The sequence below is a fragment of the Limulus polyphemus genome, unplaced genomic scaffold (assembly GCF_000517525.1).
Source record: "Limulus polyphemus unplaced genomic scaffold, Limulus_polyphemus-2.1.2 Scaffold51, whole genome shotgun sequence".
Classification (NCBI taxonomy): Eukaryota; Metazoa; Arthropoda; class Merostomata; order Xiphosura; family Limulidae; genus Limulus; species Limulus polyphemus.
Window position 1 is genome coordinate 604764 of NW_013665661.1, and position 17472 is coordinate 622235.

The following is a 17472-nucleotide window of genomic DNA, read 5'->3' on the forward strand; positions in this document are numbered from 1 at the left end:
CGAGCCAATCTCCTGACACGAACCCCATCGAAAACCTCTGGGCCATACTCAACCGGCAAGTCAAGAAACAACAAAAGAAAACCAACTTAGAAGAGCGATCTACTCCAAGTTTTGAAGCAAGAGTGGGCGAAAATCCCACAATCTAAAATTGATGAGATAATTCTCACGATGCCCCAAAGGATCAACGAACTCCACGAAGCGAAAGGAAGATCTACTAGATATTAATTAAATTAAAGATATATCAATTAATGTGAATATGACTGAAAAATTTCATTTTTCTGAAAAGGTGGTGTCTATTTAGTTGTGAGCACGCTGTATATATATATATATATTTACCATAAAATTTTCTATCTCTCGGGTTTTGGTTCCATTCAGAACTTATGTTATTGCTTTACAGGAAAACATGATCTTAGGTATGTAACACCTCTGATTATTGCCAGTCTAGACTGTCTCTGTCCTCTTTTTGATCTGTTGGAGTTTGATGACAACCAAATTGACATTGTGAAACTACTGACCTGACAATCGCGCAAGAAGATAGAACTGATGCTACCCGGGTTCAGAGACTATCTCTGGGCTTCAAAGCTGCTACCTCGTTTGCCAAGCAGGTGATTTGTGTACATAGTTTCCGTAAAGAGTTAATGCTAGTTATGTGTGTATACACACACACACATATATAAATTGTTTCGTCTTGTAAGGTCTTCTCCATAGAAATTACAGTGTACCCACTCCCTCTGTCTTTTTTATATTCTTCTTCCTTCTCCTTTCCAATAATTACAGTGTACCCACTCCATCTTTATTTTTTCTTCTTCTTCTTCCTTCTCCTTTCCAATAATTACAGTGTAAGCCGCTCCCTCTGTCGTTTTGATCTTCTCCTTTCCAATAATTACAGTGTCTTTGTCTTTTTTATATTCTTCTTTCTTCTCCTTTCCAATAATTACAGTGTAAGCCACTCTCTCCGTCTTTTTTATCTTCTTCCTTCTCCTTTCCAATAATTACAGTGTAAGCCACTCCCTCTTTCTTTTGCTCTTCTCCTTTCCAATAATTACAGTGTAAGCCACTTCCTGTCTTTTTTATCTTCTTCTTCCTTCTCCTTTCCAATAATTACAGTGTAAGCCGCTCCTTCTGTCGTTTTGATTTTCTCCTTTCCAATAATTACAGTGTACTCACTCCCTTTGTCTTTTTATATTCTTCTTCCTTCTCCTTTCCAATAATTACAGTGTACCCACTCCCTCTTTATATTTTCTTCTTCTTCCTTCTCTTTTCCAATAATTACAGTGTACCCACTCCCTCTGTCTTTTTTATCTTCTTCGTCCTTCTCCTTTCCAATAATTACAGTGTACCCACTCCCTCTGTCTTTTTGATCTTCTTCGTCCTTCTCCCTTCCAATAATTACAGTGTAAGTCTCCCCCTCTGTCTTTTTGATCTTCTTCTTCCTTCTCCTTTCCAATACTTACAGTGTAAGCCACTCCTTTATTTGTGGGACTACTGTCTTGAAACTTGAAGGATGTATACCTTGGTCCAATAATATCTAAAACCGTTGAAGTTTTTATTTATTTAAGTACCCGTTACAATTTTAAGGAGTCAAAGGTTACAAAAAGACATATTTCAGCCTGTAGTTCTCTTATGATTCTATGAACCCAAATGAGACTTTGAACAAAGATAATCTACAAGAATCTCCACAGACTAATGCAGACAGTTTTGATTTGCGTCTTTCTTTTGATGTTACATGTATCAAAGATAAAAAAATCCCAAAATTAGGACTTTAGACCTGCCATTTCTCAATATTTTAAACAATCTAGATGATACATTACACAAACAATACCTTGTGACAACCTCCACTTACTGAAGCAGATAGACTTGGGATTCATGCCTATCTTACAGGGATTAAGAGTAAAAATATTTCGCAGAATTAAAAAAGCACTTGTGTATCTTTATTTTTATAGTTTGTGTTTATTTGACTTTCACTACATTCAACAACTTGAGAAATCAATGTCTAGATACATCAATTTCTTTATTATTACAGAGTTTATCTTGATTTCCTATTTGTATAACTGAGTTAAATACAATCTCAATATATCGTAGAGCAGTAAAATCTATACGTTCGTTCTTCTACACTATAACTGTGCCGCCACTGAAGCGGTTGAACTTGTAAATCAACAATTCAGCATTATGTGCTGAAGTGTTCATTTAGGATTATCAGCTAATTAGTCAATAATCCGATATTACTGTATTCTTAAGAATCTCACACAAGATGATGTATACTAATTAATGAATAATCAATTATTATAATATTTGTTTTGATGTGTCTCACGACACCTACGATGATAAGCTAGTTAATCAACAATTAATTATATTATGTTTGACGTGTGTCATTCAGAAACATCAACTAATTAATAAACAATCCAATACATAATGTTTCCGATGTGTCTTACCGAAGATGTTAAAGTCATCCATATATTCAGTTCACTTCGTCACCATACGTGATATTAAACTCTACAAAATCATACGAATACTCCTCATTCAATTATATATCAACATCCAATACAAAGTTGGTTTATCTCAGCTATAACAGTTCAAGGACGTGATCACTAACAGAGTAGAGAATCAATATTTGTAGCAAAGTCAGTTCATTCTACATGAAATCTATTGGTTTAGTTGGTTAATCAAGTGAAGAACAGTCGAAGGCAGTAAGGTGGATGTGGATGAAGCGGAAGATCTAAGTTAGGTGTATTTCAAGAAGATTCAAGACAAGCCCAGGTACTCAAACAGAATGAAATGGTGGCTGAAATTGTACAGTTGTGTTTAAATTGCTATTTTCATCAAATGAGTAAAGTTTTCCCTAAATATAAACTACTGTGATCAAGGAAAGTCCAAAGCGAACCTTTATAGATGAAAATGATACTGGAGGACTTAAACCATAATAACTCATTTGTTATCCATTACCATAATTAGAAGAGTTCAGTGAAATCTTTGGTCTTGAGAACGTTAAAAAAAAAGGTTTTTAGAAATATTGGCATCAGTATTTTGGTTCCCTGAATTTTCACTAAGGATTGTTTTATATCTTTGTTTGAAAATATAGACTTAGTACATACATACAAGTCTTGTTAGCTCAGCAAACCGCCAGAGGTTTTTACAGCGTAATTATATGCTAACGAGATCACAATGTGTAAAATTCAGAAGGTTCCGTCTCGAAATTAGAAATGTGTTCAGATACACAAACAAATAAACACAAATTAAGTATAATAAACCTGACTAACTAATATGAAGCTTATGTTCTGAGAAACCACAAATCCTTTATGGACTAAATGTCAAGTACCTGACTTATGGGGTCAAATGTAACAAAGTCTCTAAAGGTACAAAAGGCAGCCTAGGTATATGTATACTTACGTTTCATTTCAACACTCTTGTATCACATTTACGATAGATGTCGTTGATTTATGAACATTGCTTTGTATTTGCATCAACGAACTTCAAACAGTTTTGAAGGATATATGTGATGGCTGAATGTCCGACAAATTATTGACGTTACTTGGTTCATCAACGAATTTAATGCTGAAGATGATGAACTCATATGATGTTTCTATGCTCTTGAAGAAACCTTAATATGAAAAAATCTTAACAATTCGATCGATGTTAAGAGGTTCATGAACTACATAGATATGATGTACAATTTTGGAGACTCATGATGAACTATGTACAACAGCATAACGATACCAATAAACACACAGCCACTTAAATTAAAAAAAAAAAGAAAGAAAGAAATGTGTGGAATTTCTGGAAAAAAAAGAAATAGGTAATGTTTCATATAATTCCATACCAGCTAGAACTCAACTCAGCAAACTCACCTGTTTCTGCTTACAGAGTTTTATCTGTCTCACTAAAGGGCATATGACTTTTTTCTTGGTGTTTACTTCTAAAAAGCCTGTGATCTTTATAATGTTGGAATAGACTTAATTATGTTATTGTGAGGTTTAGAGACAGAACTGCATATTATCTGAAACATGCAGACTAAAACATGGAGGATAAAATGAAGTTTCTATAATCTCTAGTGCTTGTAATTAATATTAACCACTTAAAACAGGCATTGAGGGTTAAAGTCTTGAACTACCAATGGGCCCAATATGGACCCCTATCGGCTTTTTAAACACATTATTCTTAGCTCACCAAATTGTTTGTGGATCCATGACTAATAAAACACAAAAATAAAAATAATATCATTAATATTACAGTTAATCCCACTTATTACTACTGGGATCTCCTGTATATTTTGCAAAGGAAATGAATCATTTCATTAAACTTGTTTTTGGTCAGTTCTTTACACATAGGGCTATAAAGAGGTAGAAACATAAAATTATTCAATATGGTGCAATATGAATCACACAGTAGTGAAGGTAGTATAAAAACAAGTCTGCAGTTTAAGAGTTCAATCATTTCTAAATCGTTAAAGTCAATACACAAAAATCGATAACCTTTATATTTTTTTCAAGGGCAAAACTTTTTTTCTTTTATATTTATGAATTAGACAGCTGGTACTTAAAGACATGTAATAAAGCCTAAAATAAAACTTTTCTAGATGATAAGACCCAGCCTTTATATTATTTTTTTTCTACTACTTCAACAATATATTAATAGAGGTATTCCATCGTTCATCTGGTCCGTTAGGTCTTGCTTCAGATAATGCACTTATTCATCAGAATTATACATGTCAGTAGTATATAAACAAATATGTGTAAACACACACACACACACACACATACATACCTACACACACTGCTATATATTTATATGCTCATTGAGATAACATTATAACAAATAAGTGTGTTTCAACTAAACAACTTTCTTTAGTTTTTACTAAATATTTAACAATTCAAAGAAGTTATGAGTGAAAGGGAAGAGCAATATTTTGAAGAAAAACAAAGGTAAATACGAGATGCCTACTTCTTGACACCTTCAATATTTTCAGTTTAAGTTTAATCGTCAACTAAAATTAGGAGGAATCTGAAATGCCCTGGTGAAAAAAAAAACTATCTTAAATTTATGCCCATTATATCTAAGTTACTAGCATAACCACCAAGCAATTTTAAAAATTCGATAACTAGTATTTTCTTTCTTAAGAAGTGAAGAGAAAGACATATATAAATATTGGTAATAAAATTATAAGCTACTTTATTTTAAATTCTAATATACTCTCTTAACAGCAAGCAGCAGAACAAAAAAATACAAAAAATTTTCATGATGAAAAAAAAACTATGCAAAAATTCTGTCGTACATTTCGAAAAAAAAAGAGCCGTTCTTCCGACACAAGGTGCAAGCATGTTCTGTCGGCCTCGCGCGTTGAAACATTCTTTCAGCGTGCACGAGAGAGAGCGAGGAGGGTGCTATGAACTACAGGCGTTTCTTTGTTCACCTTCCAGAAACGCTTATTTCCGTTTCATGCCTTAACGCGCCATTAAGCCTATCCGTCTATCTCACACTGTACCCTTCGTTAAAAACTAGGGTACAAAGCTCTGCAGGGACATAATTTATCTTAACGCGTCTCCTTCGCACGTTCAGGGAGATTTTCTGAACAGAACACCACTGTACAAAGGACATTGCGATCCTTGTGGTCTGCAAGAACTTCAGCTAAATACAGAAGAACTGATATCATGTGCCATTAAAATGTGTATCAACAAAGCCTCCATATTTACGTCATCCGCTGACCCATACGTTCTGAATCCTCACTAGGTGATTTAAACTGAAACTGCGTGTTACGTGGACTGATTAGAGGCTAGATTGACACAAAAAATGCACTAATGATAGAAAACAGGGTCTTTTTACAGAGGAGGGCAACATTTTTTCTATTTTTGTTCTTTCGTGCGTCACTTTACTGATAATGTATGATATAGGTGTTGATGGAAATTTCGCATAATATGTTTTAGTTCTGTGTTGTGTTACTGATACGTTTCTCGAAAGGAGTCAGACCTTGAACTCAAAACTATATACATTGTTCAGTGAGGCCGTTGTCTTTATATATATTCTGCTTAGACCGAAGTGTTATAAATTATACTATGTCACATACACGAATAACATTTCTTCTGCAAGGAACCACACGTATATTTTTTCGTGAAGTGTGAATTCTGGCTTTTGACAGGTTTCAGTTTGTGGCTTATAACTCTTGATGCCAGTTGTTTTGTAGCGCATTTAATAAAATTTTACACTCAGTGTAGGTTTAATATAGGAACCATCGTAAGAAATTATCTACACGATGAAATCTTCAATGTCTCTCTAAATTCTCAATCAGAAACCTATACTTATTTCAAATACTTGAACTTTGAATAACAAGAGAATATGAAGAACTTTTAAATCATTTTGAAACATCTGCATGACTAATGATGTTTAATAATGTCAAACAAGAGTTAAACTAAATTTTAAAAAATGGAAACATATTTTGATATACATGATTACCATATGCTCTTTCTCTGCCATTGAAAACATACAAAATTCTAACACCTAAAAGAAAAATTTTACTCAAAGAATGAAGTATTCAACAAAATTATATTCAATTTTTGATTGATGAAAAATTTAAAAAAGTTGGTGTAATAAATTATTTGTGTTTAATGATCTAATTATATTAAAATCTTCAAAGTAAAGCTCATTCTTCAACAGATCTCAATTGATTAGGCAATAAGGACAGTTTTAAACATTTTTGTGAACTAATGATAAAATAAGAGCAATGTGCAGAGATTACCTTTCTATGAGAAATGTGTCAACTCAGATATTTTAAAAGTCATGGAAAGATTAGTTAAAACACGTTCGTTTTTAGAAGTAAAAACAACAAATGAATAAAAAGAACTTCTCAGAATAGCACATATTGAGTCTTAATCTTTCTCAATTTAGCTTTAGTATAAAATGCTTAACGTTAATGCATTACTTATATAACTTTAAGCATTAGAATCGATTCTGAAAACCCAGCAAGTTTTCTTTCCGAAAATTAACTATCTACTTACTTCCATAGCAAAAAGGAAACAACCAAGATGGCGACAAGTACCACAGAACAGCAGACAGCAATTACAGGAAGAGATGGAAAAGTTGGATGTGTGTACTCGGCCCCTAGCGGTTGAACATCACAGTACTGTAAGTCAGAGTTTTGGCCCTGACACATCTGTAAGTAAGGGGGAGCAGGAGGCGGGGGGATCATGAATTCAGGGGGAGGAGGCCCTGGACAGTCACAGTTGTCGTATTGCTCATCTTCTTCATTCCAGTATGGATTAAGACCCACGTACATATTATTCTCCGGGTCCATAATTTATCAGGAAAAATGAAATCTGTAAAATTGAAAAGATATCTATCATATTCACCTTTGGTTAACTCATTACGTATGGTAGGAAAGGTACTTACTTAGTTCAGCAATTATGGTAAATTTATTATTCACTTGTGTATAGATAATTCTTTTTTCGGAGCTCAGTACATAATAAACAATAAAATCACGAACTAGAACAATGCTCAAATTAGGGCTCCACTTCCTGCTTTAACCCTTAAATTATTACACAAGAGTGTCAGATCACAAACTTTGCTTTAATACCAGAATATAAAATCATAAAAACACCTTTGCATATGTCGACTTAGAACTATGCCTCTTGAAGATGTTCAAAGTGTAACGTATTCACAGACACGTACATACAGATGAACATCGCTATACATAGATTTCTACAGCAAACTTGAGGCAAACCACTAAGGATTATATTTCCTGACACGTGTATCTTGAGTTGGTTCTTATGTCCACAAAAATACTTACCAAGTATTCAGTAGAGGAGTAGAGGCTATGTACTTCCTGATACGTATACCACCCCGAGTTGGTTTTCATGTTCACAAAGAAAAAACAAGCCTATCAAGTATTAAGTGCTCTGTGCGGAGAGTAGAGGCTATGTGTATCTCGAGTTGGTTCTTATATCCACAGAAAGCACTTATCAAGTATTAAGTTCCATGTCCGTGAAGAAGAGGCTATGTACTTCCTGATACGTATACCACTGAAGGGTATGACGTATCAAGAAGTATATATTAAGCGTGAATACCATCGCTTGACTGAGTAATATTTTTCTACTGATATTTTAGACATTGGATAGAGTTTGAAAAACTAACAGCTAAAAAACTAACTTAAGTTACAACATATATTCAAACATCTTCCAAGCACCTTGAAATGTTGAATGTTAATACATATAATGAAACATGTTCCAACACTTTGGTACAATGTAGGCCACTAGAAGTATTCAAACATCTTCCAAACGCTTTAGAATGTTGTTACCGACAGCATAAACATCTCTTCAGAGACAACGACAAAGAAGGAACGTAAGAATATTTGTAATTTCGATTCATGGTTTATTTGTTTGTTTTTAGAGTAAAGCCACATAGGGCTATCTCCTGTGTCCGCCGCGGGGAATCGAACCCCGGAGTTTAGCGTTGTAAATCCATAGACTTACCGCTGTCTCACCGGGGGACCTCCATTCATGGTTGAAGCTTCAACGTTTTATTCCGGAGTGTTAGAAAAGATGTGTTTGAGTTGTTAGTAACGAAAACTGACACACGGTAAGGACGACGGTCAATATTAATCAAACACGTAGTAAGTTCTGAATCATGAATATTCATGCACATTGGAAGTTATCTTTAATGAGGATTTGACAGTTAACAGTTAATTTCCCAAAACTTTTTATTTTATAATAAAAATATAATGTTCACAACTGAAAAAGTTAAGCAGCACCAACAAAAATATTTTGATAGTGTTCTCATTTGTTTAATTTTGTAAAATGTTTAGTTGGTCATTTAACTCTTAGCTTTGCCTAATTTTTGTAGTGCATATTGGTGTATAGAAGACATTAATACTAGAAATAAACGATCTTATAACACCAAAATGTTGTTTTCTTATTTAATTAGACACTCAAAGTTTCGCTTTACAGCTTCTTCAGGAGCACTCACTAAACCACAAATCGAAACTGACAGTACAAAGCTTCAAAACTTTTTTCCCCTCTGAAGCCATTTCAAAAAGTAAAAAGAAAAATTAATATCAAACAGAATTTTCTTAGCTTAATATGACAACCATCTGAAAAGTGCTTTCAAATTAATAGAACGAACACCTTCCCGTAAATTTTGCGAGAAAATATACACAAATGTGAATTAGTATGCATCTGAACTGTCCATAAATATTGCGTTCAGAACAATGTGGAAGTGATTATAACACATTTCAAGTTATAGGTTGTCTCGCTTTTCTATATAAAGGATCGTTTTTATTTTTGGTCATTAAAAATGTTATGAGAATTATTGTACGATAAAGTTCAAAGGGGTTGGTTAATAATCAACGCCGCAATGTAATGTTCTGTTCGAAATTAATTTTTATTTTTACTTTTGCATAGGCTTCAGAGGGAAAAACCAGTAAAAAATTGCAGCAATACATATATATAATCCGTTGCATGCTGAATAAAGGTAAACTTAACAACAAAAGCAATAATATAAATTGCCAAATAATTAACCAAACACATGTTGGATTGGTAGGACAGCCCCCGACTTATGTACTTAATTTTTGCATACAAGAAAAGCAGTTCAAGCACTTACAAAATAAGATAAATAAACTAATTTATTAAAAATAACAGTGTAAATCTTTTAAAGAAAATAACACACTTCTACACAAGTTTTATAAAATAAGAGCAAAGTTGAATTTGCGTGACTAGTTTCTTTTAAATTGAGAATTTAAAGTATCTTCGTGTTCGTGCATAATGTCAGTGAAACTTTTTTGTATATATATATATAATAATTTTGCGCAAAGCTATACCGGTACTATCTGTGCATAGGAGTTCCTAATTTTCAACCGACAGACTAAAAGGAAAAACTGATCATCCACAGAAACCATCATCAACTCTTGAGCTAATTTTGTCTGACAGTCTATAAGGTTTCATCATCACTCTTTTGGCGCACTCACAGCCCCAAAGTGCGGTAACGGATCACAAACCATGAGCACTCGGATTCATAGTCCGGGCACGCAAACATTAGCCCACGCTCTGACCCGGCACTAAAAGAAGCTAACATAGCCGAATGCCGAGAAGCCACCGAAGACGTAATCTAATATAGGTAAACGTCTAAAGAAATACATTTCCATGATTTCTGAAATGATTTCACTTAAAGTTAATCATAATATTTATATACGAGATTATTTATAGGCTTCTGTGCGATGAAAAATAACACCGACACCAATTTAACGGCAGTCTATCACTAGTAAGTAATTTCTATTATATTCTTTCTTTAATGCTCGTTTCAAGAACAGTATTGACAAAACGTTTAACATACGTAATATTTTTAAGCTTATTATTTTTTATTAAATATATTTTATTATGAGGATTATGTTGCATTGTTAGCTTAATATATGGACAAATCTAATTATTCTAATGTGGTCGAAACTTTGAGAGATATTATTGGGGCTACGGTCGAATATATCGCTAACAGCTAGGGTACCCAATTGGTGAATTATTACAGTCTAATTATTATAAATTTATTGTTTTATAACACTGCATGCTCCTAACTATATGCAGGTTTTGTAAGTTAGCTACCGAGTAAATTTTAGTTACGACCTTTGTAGGTAGTTTACTTTGATCAGAAATTATTGATAACCTAGATAATAATACCTGGATAACTTCTCATTGAAATTATCGAATTAAATCTCAGATGTGTTAACCAACACATCACGTGTGTTAATGTATGTCACTGGCCTTAGTTTATCAAAATATATCAATAGCGTATATGCTAAGCACAAAAACATATTCTACCAATAGAACCAAATACCTCAATTTATAAAAGAGAAAAGATTAAATCAACCGTAACTATGAATACAAACTATGTCCATTGTTGTGCAAAGTTATTGAAAATACAAGTCAAAAAAGTCATAAACTAATAAAATACGTATTTGTAAGAGGCTAGTAAAGAAGTCTGTCTTAAGTATCACATTTTTATTTAACAAAATAGTTTGAATTTAGATTAAGAGATTTTTTACATGTGTCCTCATGTCGAAAATATTACAAGGTGGAAATGTATATACCTACATTACCATAAGCTGCAATTATATAGAATCAGCATACCTTCGTCAATAGTTTCAAAGACAGTTTTGTTAGTTTTTAGTTTTCAACGGATTTAACTAGTCTGCTGTTGTTATAATACTGCTTAACGGCAAACAAAAGGGTTCTTAAACACTCACGCTATTCGTATCGCTGTTTATAGAGATGATAAACATCTCTATAAACTTTTGACACTTATTATCGAGTTTCAGACAAACTTTAAAACATAGTTTTCAAAACCCACACGTTACTACTTTGTCGCGTTGTTCAGTTTTTCTAAACATTTAATTGGTTCTTGCAGCTCTATGACTGTACATTTTAGTTTCTGTAGAATCGGTTCCAAAATAGCTTCACGAAAACTGTTGAGTACAAACCGCTCGCTACAACAGTTGCAGCCTCTAAGTGATTGATAGCACTTCAGCTCAGCAGAAGGGGTTGCCACACCCAAAGCATGTCGTTGTAGATTAGAAGACAGGTACAGTTTGAAAGGTTATTGGCTTGCACCTTGTTAAGGGTCTTTCCTGTTTCTATTCAGGGTCTTGGTCAATCATTATTGAATACAATGTAATTACAGGATACACTGGAACTTTTTTGTTTTACATTTCGTCACCATCTGCACGTTACTGTCTTAGAAGTACTTCTTGGTTAATGTTATTTAAGCCTGGGTGGTCTGGTCACTTGCATTTTAATGACAATAGGAGTAATTGCAACATAACTAATTTAGCTTTATATTCGGAGACAAACGAAATGGGGGGGGGGGGACATACTACTGTTTTAGATTCGGAGACAAACAAAGTGGGGATACATACTACTTTTTTAGATTCGAAGACAAACGAAATGAGGGACATATAACTTTTCTTATACCTTCATGCAGTATCTTCCTTTAAACTATCTCCTTTTCGGTTTAGGGAGGAAGGCAAGAGAGACAAGTGTTTTCGGTTGAGGGAAGAAGTGTTTCAATTTCCATTTTCATGCGTTTAAACAGATTTCAAACAGTAAAAAATACACGTCAGAGTAAACAATTATTCTATTTTACGTTGAACAGAAGCAGATGAGCCTTTTATCGTTACTGTTTCTTTCCTGTTTTATGGGTTACTTTGTAGCTCAAGCTCCAATTCACAGTTAATTATTTTTAGACAACATTCAGTTGATACATCAGATCTTACATTGAAACCTTTAACAGCAATTACATTTTGTAGCTTTCTTTAAATGTGGGTTCATTTTACTAATTTACATTGCTTTACTGAAATGCGTCAGTTTTACATACTTACGAGATAAAAATTTCCACAATTTTCTTTCTTAAACAGTAAAATTATTAACTTATTCAATATAACCTTATTCGTAACGTTGTTCATGATAATGTTATATTAAAACTCATCCAAGATTAAAATAGTTATTTGTTACGGCTAAATAAAAACTACATTCATGATAATGTTATATTAAAACTCATCCAAGATTAAAATAGGCTGCTATGTGAAGGAAAAAAGTATAATAAAAACTACAATGTTTCATCAAATTTCATAATGTTTTAAATATTCATCCCAGTTTTAGTCATTATAAGTTTTGACCATTAATTAACAAATATACTTTATGTTACGGCTATGGAGATTGTACTGGATGCAGAGAGACTAGGAGACTGCATCTGTTGAGTGACTTGATAAATCTTTATTTATTTTTTTTACATGTAAAACATAATTTCTGATATATTTACGAGTTAATCAGACGTTTAGTCTAGAATTTACCGTTTAGACGCTGAACGCTGGCGAAGCATTCGAAACCAATGGGTAGTGATTTGTGTGAGAACAGAGACAGATATTAAGTGCTACTTTTATGCGTCTCTAATTTTGATTCAAATTGTGAGGAATGTGGAGAGAGAAAAACATTGATAGATCACATGATTTTTTTATCATCAAATTTAGACTATAAGTTTACCCTCTCTTCTTTTTTTAACATCTTGCTAACTTAAACCTTTGGGGATCTTATGTGTTACTTTTTAACGTCAGTACTCTAAATACGTAGGAAAAAAACATGCGCAAATTTACAATATCCAATACAATACAATTTCCAATATTTTTGTTAATCAAATATACACAGTATGAACAAAAAAGAGGTAAAATGTGTGAAGCTTTTCATTTTAACCTTTTACGCAATTAAAATAACACAGAAAACGAGATGCAAGTCTATGAAGTTCACACGAAGGAAGCATCACTATTAAGTCAGTGAAGAAATGTGAATTCGTATAAAAACGGTTTAGTGTATACTGACATCTAAGATGACGGAATACGTTCATTTTCTCAGTATCGTATGCCAGGGTTTTAATATCGTTGTAACCATAATATACTAGAAAATTAAATGAATCTGAAATTATGCGTAAAGAATTTAAAAAAGCTTTTAAATAAATGCAACTTTAAGTAAGCAATGTAATATGACTTGCCCTAAACGCAAAATATGACTATAATTAACGAGAAGCAATCCAAACATTCATGTTCTACAACATAATTATATTTATATGGAAGTCCAGACGTAAATACAGAAAAATGTATATCATAAATAGATTAGTAAAATCTAAGGCAGTTAGTTATGTGGGGCAGAGCGCAGGTGTGATCAAGATGTCGTTGTACCTTCTTCAACCCAGTGACGAATGGAACTAAACGGCGGAGAAAAGAAAAATGAACAACTCGTGAAATATTGAGGGGTTAAATGCATGTAAACTGTAGATAAAAAAACAAACTTTATAGACAAGGGAAACAACAGAGCTTAGCATAGTCTAACGGAAATTACAAACAACAACAGAAAAAGAACAATTACGAAACGAAAAATATTGTAAAGAAATTGAGATATGTGAACTGGAAAGGTAATCAATAAAACGAATAAAACCTAGAACAAATATGAAGCGAAATATTTTCAGGAAGAAGATTTAAAATTCTCAAATAAAACCAAAGAGAAATGAAAGGTAAAAAAATTAAATCACAATTTTAATCGATGGATTCCACGTGAAATTGTAACTTCACAGTTTAAAAGACCTCGTGAAAAACAATGACGTCAATCTCCGTCGAAAATATCGCAAAGATATCTCAAATAGTGGTTACATATGACGTCATCTCTGATAATCAAACTTCAGTTTTTGAAGTGGTCTTTTTTACAAATTTTAATCGATGTTCATCGCATCATCTTCAACTTGTGCCATGATATATAGATTCCTACCAGCCTAGAGAGGAATTAGGAACAAAATCCTGCTTAGCGAGACGTCTTACATATAGTAACAAATTGACCACTATAACGGTGATGATGCAGCAGACGTGAATTTGAGTACTTAACTTGGTGATTGTATCTAACGGGCTTCGTTAATAGCTTCCATCGAATAAACAGTAACCAGAGTTTACACTGTGTAAAATATAGATGCATTTCACACTTTCATAAGACGTCCTACAGTTGTCGTTACAAGAATAGTTCTCGGGTATTTCGAAAAGATGAAAGCTGGCTTAGATGCTTGGTAGAATAACTATTGTTCAACTCTCACTTATTCATCAATAGTTCTACATATATGTATCTCTTACCTTTACTATCCAATTATAGTCATTAGTTTTATTATGCATCTCTGCAAACAGGAACAAAGTGCTCAACATTCATAACAACAACTAATACTTAACCTTTGAAAATTAAGTAACAAAAAAAGTTATAATAATAGGATGAGAACGCCGAGGCTGAGGGGAGCAAAACATGAACAGGCAACGACCGCGAGTGAACCAGGTTTAAGTTCAAGTTTTTTGAGAAAATAACAACATGCCCCTAGTGTCGTGGCAAAAGCACGTGGTGTACATGTTTAGTCCACTACATAAAAGTTTCTTTTGAAGCAAAGCCATGCTTTTATAAAGAAAGAAGCAGCTGCAACAAACTATTATACACGTTAGTTAACATATTCTAACCTTTTAACACTGGTCTTTAAACCTTCGAGCCAAGGAACGTTTTTCTAACACGATCCTAGTACCTTTATATACAAACCTATCAAGACACTCCACAAGCTTAGATAAATATTCCCCATAATGCTTAAAACAGAATGTATATCTAAAGGGTCTTTTATCAAGTTGTTCAATATAATAACTTTATAATGTGTGTATAAACTAGATCCCACTATCACTTATAAATCATATATAGCCTAGATAATATCACTGCATTCTCTTGAGATAATATATACAGTGTAGGTAGTTCAGATTAAAGGTCTAATTAAAATCGTGGATCAAAAGTGAGTTTGTGGAGCTAACTATTATGATTATCACCCTAGAGTATTGTCTTATATATATATATATATATATATCATAATAAGAGTATTTTTTTCAAATAAAATAACTCACTTGTTTCACTGTTAATAAACAGACGTTTCCTTTAAAAATATTTACCTTAACTGATTTATCTTACAACAATCAAGTTACATATTTCCTCAAATTGGCTTCGTTAATTAAGTCCTTTAGATAGAACAATAAAGAAATATCAAACATGTTTTTTTGGTTAACATTAAAAGAGGAGAAAAGGGCAATTTTTTGATAATGATTTTGCTAAGTCAGAAACATAGAGATGCACCCATATTTTTTACTTCCAGACTTTATTTACTGCGCGTATTTCCTCATTAGTTTCTACTTGTCTCTTATACTGGTGAATGGCTGATATAACCGTTTTGAGAGAAACTGAAAAAGAGTGACGTGTTAATTTTGTCTTACCCTGTAAAGGAGTTCTCATGCTCCTCACGTCAGTTACTTGTATTAAACATATCTAAATATACTATTAAACAATTTTACTTTTGATATTTTAAATAGTAGGGCAATTACCAACTGCCATGAAATAACAATACAGGATGGAATTCTGTTGATTTAAGAACGAAATGACAAATTACCTGTCATTTCAAACCTTTGAAAATTTTAGCTTTTAAAAAGCACGTATACAAAGCCACTTGGCAGCAGTGCTCTATAATCCATTGTTACACTAGCGTCCACTTATAAAAACATAAGGTTTATTAATTTTGTATACTTTATCGAGACAGTTCCGTATGAACGGAACACACAGTCATGAATGTGTTTGATTGATTTGGTCTTCTTATTTTAAACAAATTTTGCTCTTCATATATTTGTTTTCTAAATGGCGACATCATTTGATATATCACATTCTATTGCTCTTCTCATTATTTTGGATCACTAACACGGTATAAGCTACAAGCTGTGTAGATTTGGCCTGAACACAATTGATCATGACAGGTACCGTGTTTAGCTTAACAGCCCAGGCCTTATTCAGCCATGATATCATCTAACTCAGTATAAAAATAAAGGCCATTTCAGTTATTAGAGCAAAGAACAAACCTAATAATTACAGAATAAATATAAATGATTAGAACATGAATAAATTTTACAGAACTAAAAAAAAAAGAAAAAAAAAGACTAAGAATTATATAATTATATATATACACACACGTTAGGGACACATTTCTTTATGTTATACTTCTGTGGTGGATTGGTATGGCCAGGTGGTTAGGGCGATCGACTCGCAATCTGAGGGTCGCGGGTTCGAATCTTCATTCCACCAAACATGCTCGCCCTTTCAGCCGTGGGAGCATTATAATATGACGATCAATTCTACTATTCGTTGGTAAAAGAGTAGCCCAAGATTTGGCAGTGGGTGGTGATGACTAGCTGCCTTCTTTCATTTCTAAATTAGAGACGGCTAGAGCAGATAGCCCTCGTGTAGCTTTATGTGAAATTCAAAACAAACAAACTTATGTGGCATATGTTATTCTTCTTTAAAGACTAAATCTTTTTGTTATTGTTGTTTTAAGCACACGAGCTATCTGTCTCCACCGTAGAGATAAAACTCAAAATTTTAGCGTTATAAACATTCAAGGATAATACTGATACACCAGAGAGGGGTGGGAACAAGTTGCCAGTTTGGCTTTAATGTCGTTAAAATTAAAGCATCAGTTAAGTTAAATATGTATACAAAATTTGTTCATCACAGGAGTTTTTTTGGGGGTTTTTTTTGCGCAGTAGATGTGCACGAAACATTGTGTTTATTTCAGCTTATTTTGGAGGCGGAATGTATCCAACCGAGTAACGCAGTACATTCGATACAGGTTCTTCCTGTATAGACTTAAAAATAAACAGACGATAATTTTTTTGTTAGTTTCATTCACTCTAACTATTTCGAATAAAACAAATGCATACCATGAAAAAAAAATCTCTCCTGGAGGTGGTGCGGTACAAGTCAGATCTTGACTGAACCCAATTTTATGTCATACCTAGCTGGACTTTAAAATCAAATTAGTTTTAAAGCACAATATATCTAATTATAGTATTTTGTCACTTGTGTATAAATTTAAAATCATAAATAATATTCAACGTTAAACTGGTACACATTA

At 33.1% G+C, this 17472-nt stretch overlaps 1 protein-coding gene across 3 annotated transcripts in view; it reads right to left on the reverse strand.

Moving 5' to 3' along the window:
• The window catches only part of LOC111086756, a 91630-nt gene that overhangs the window by 59013 nt on the left and 15145 nt on the right, over positions 1-17472 (reverse strand). For all 3 annotated transcript variants that reach the window (XM_022390909.1, XM_022390897.1, XM_022390902.1), the window contains exon 2: positions 6987-7304. In XM_022390909.1, the coding sequence (XP_022246617.1) occupies positions 6987-7282 (296 nt within the window). In that variant the 5' untranslated portion in view covers positions 7283-7304. The remainder of the gene's footprint in view (positions 1-6986; positions 7305-17472) is intronic.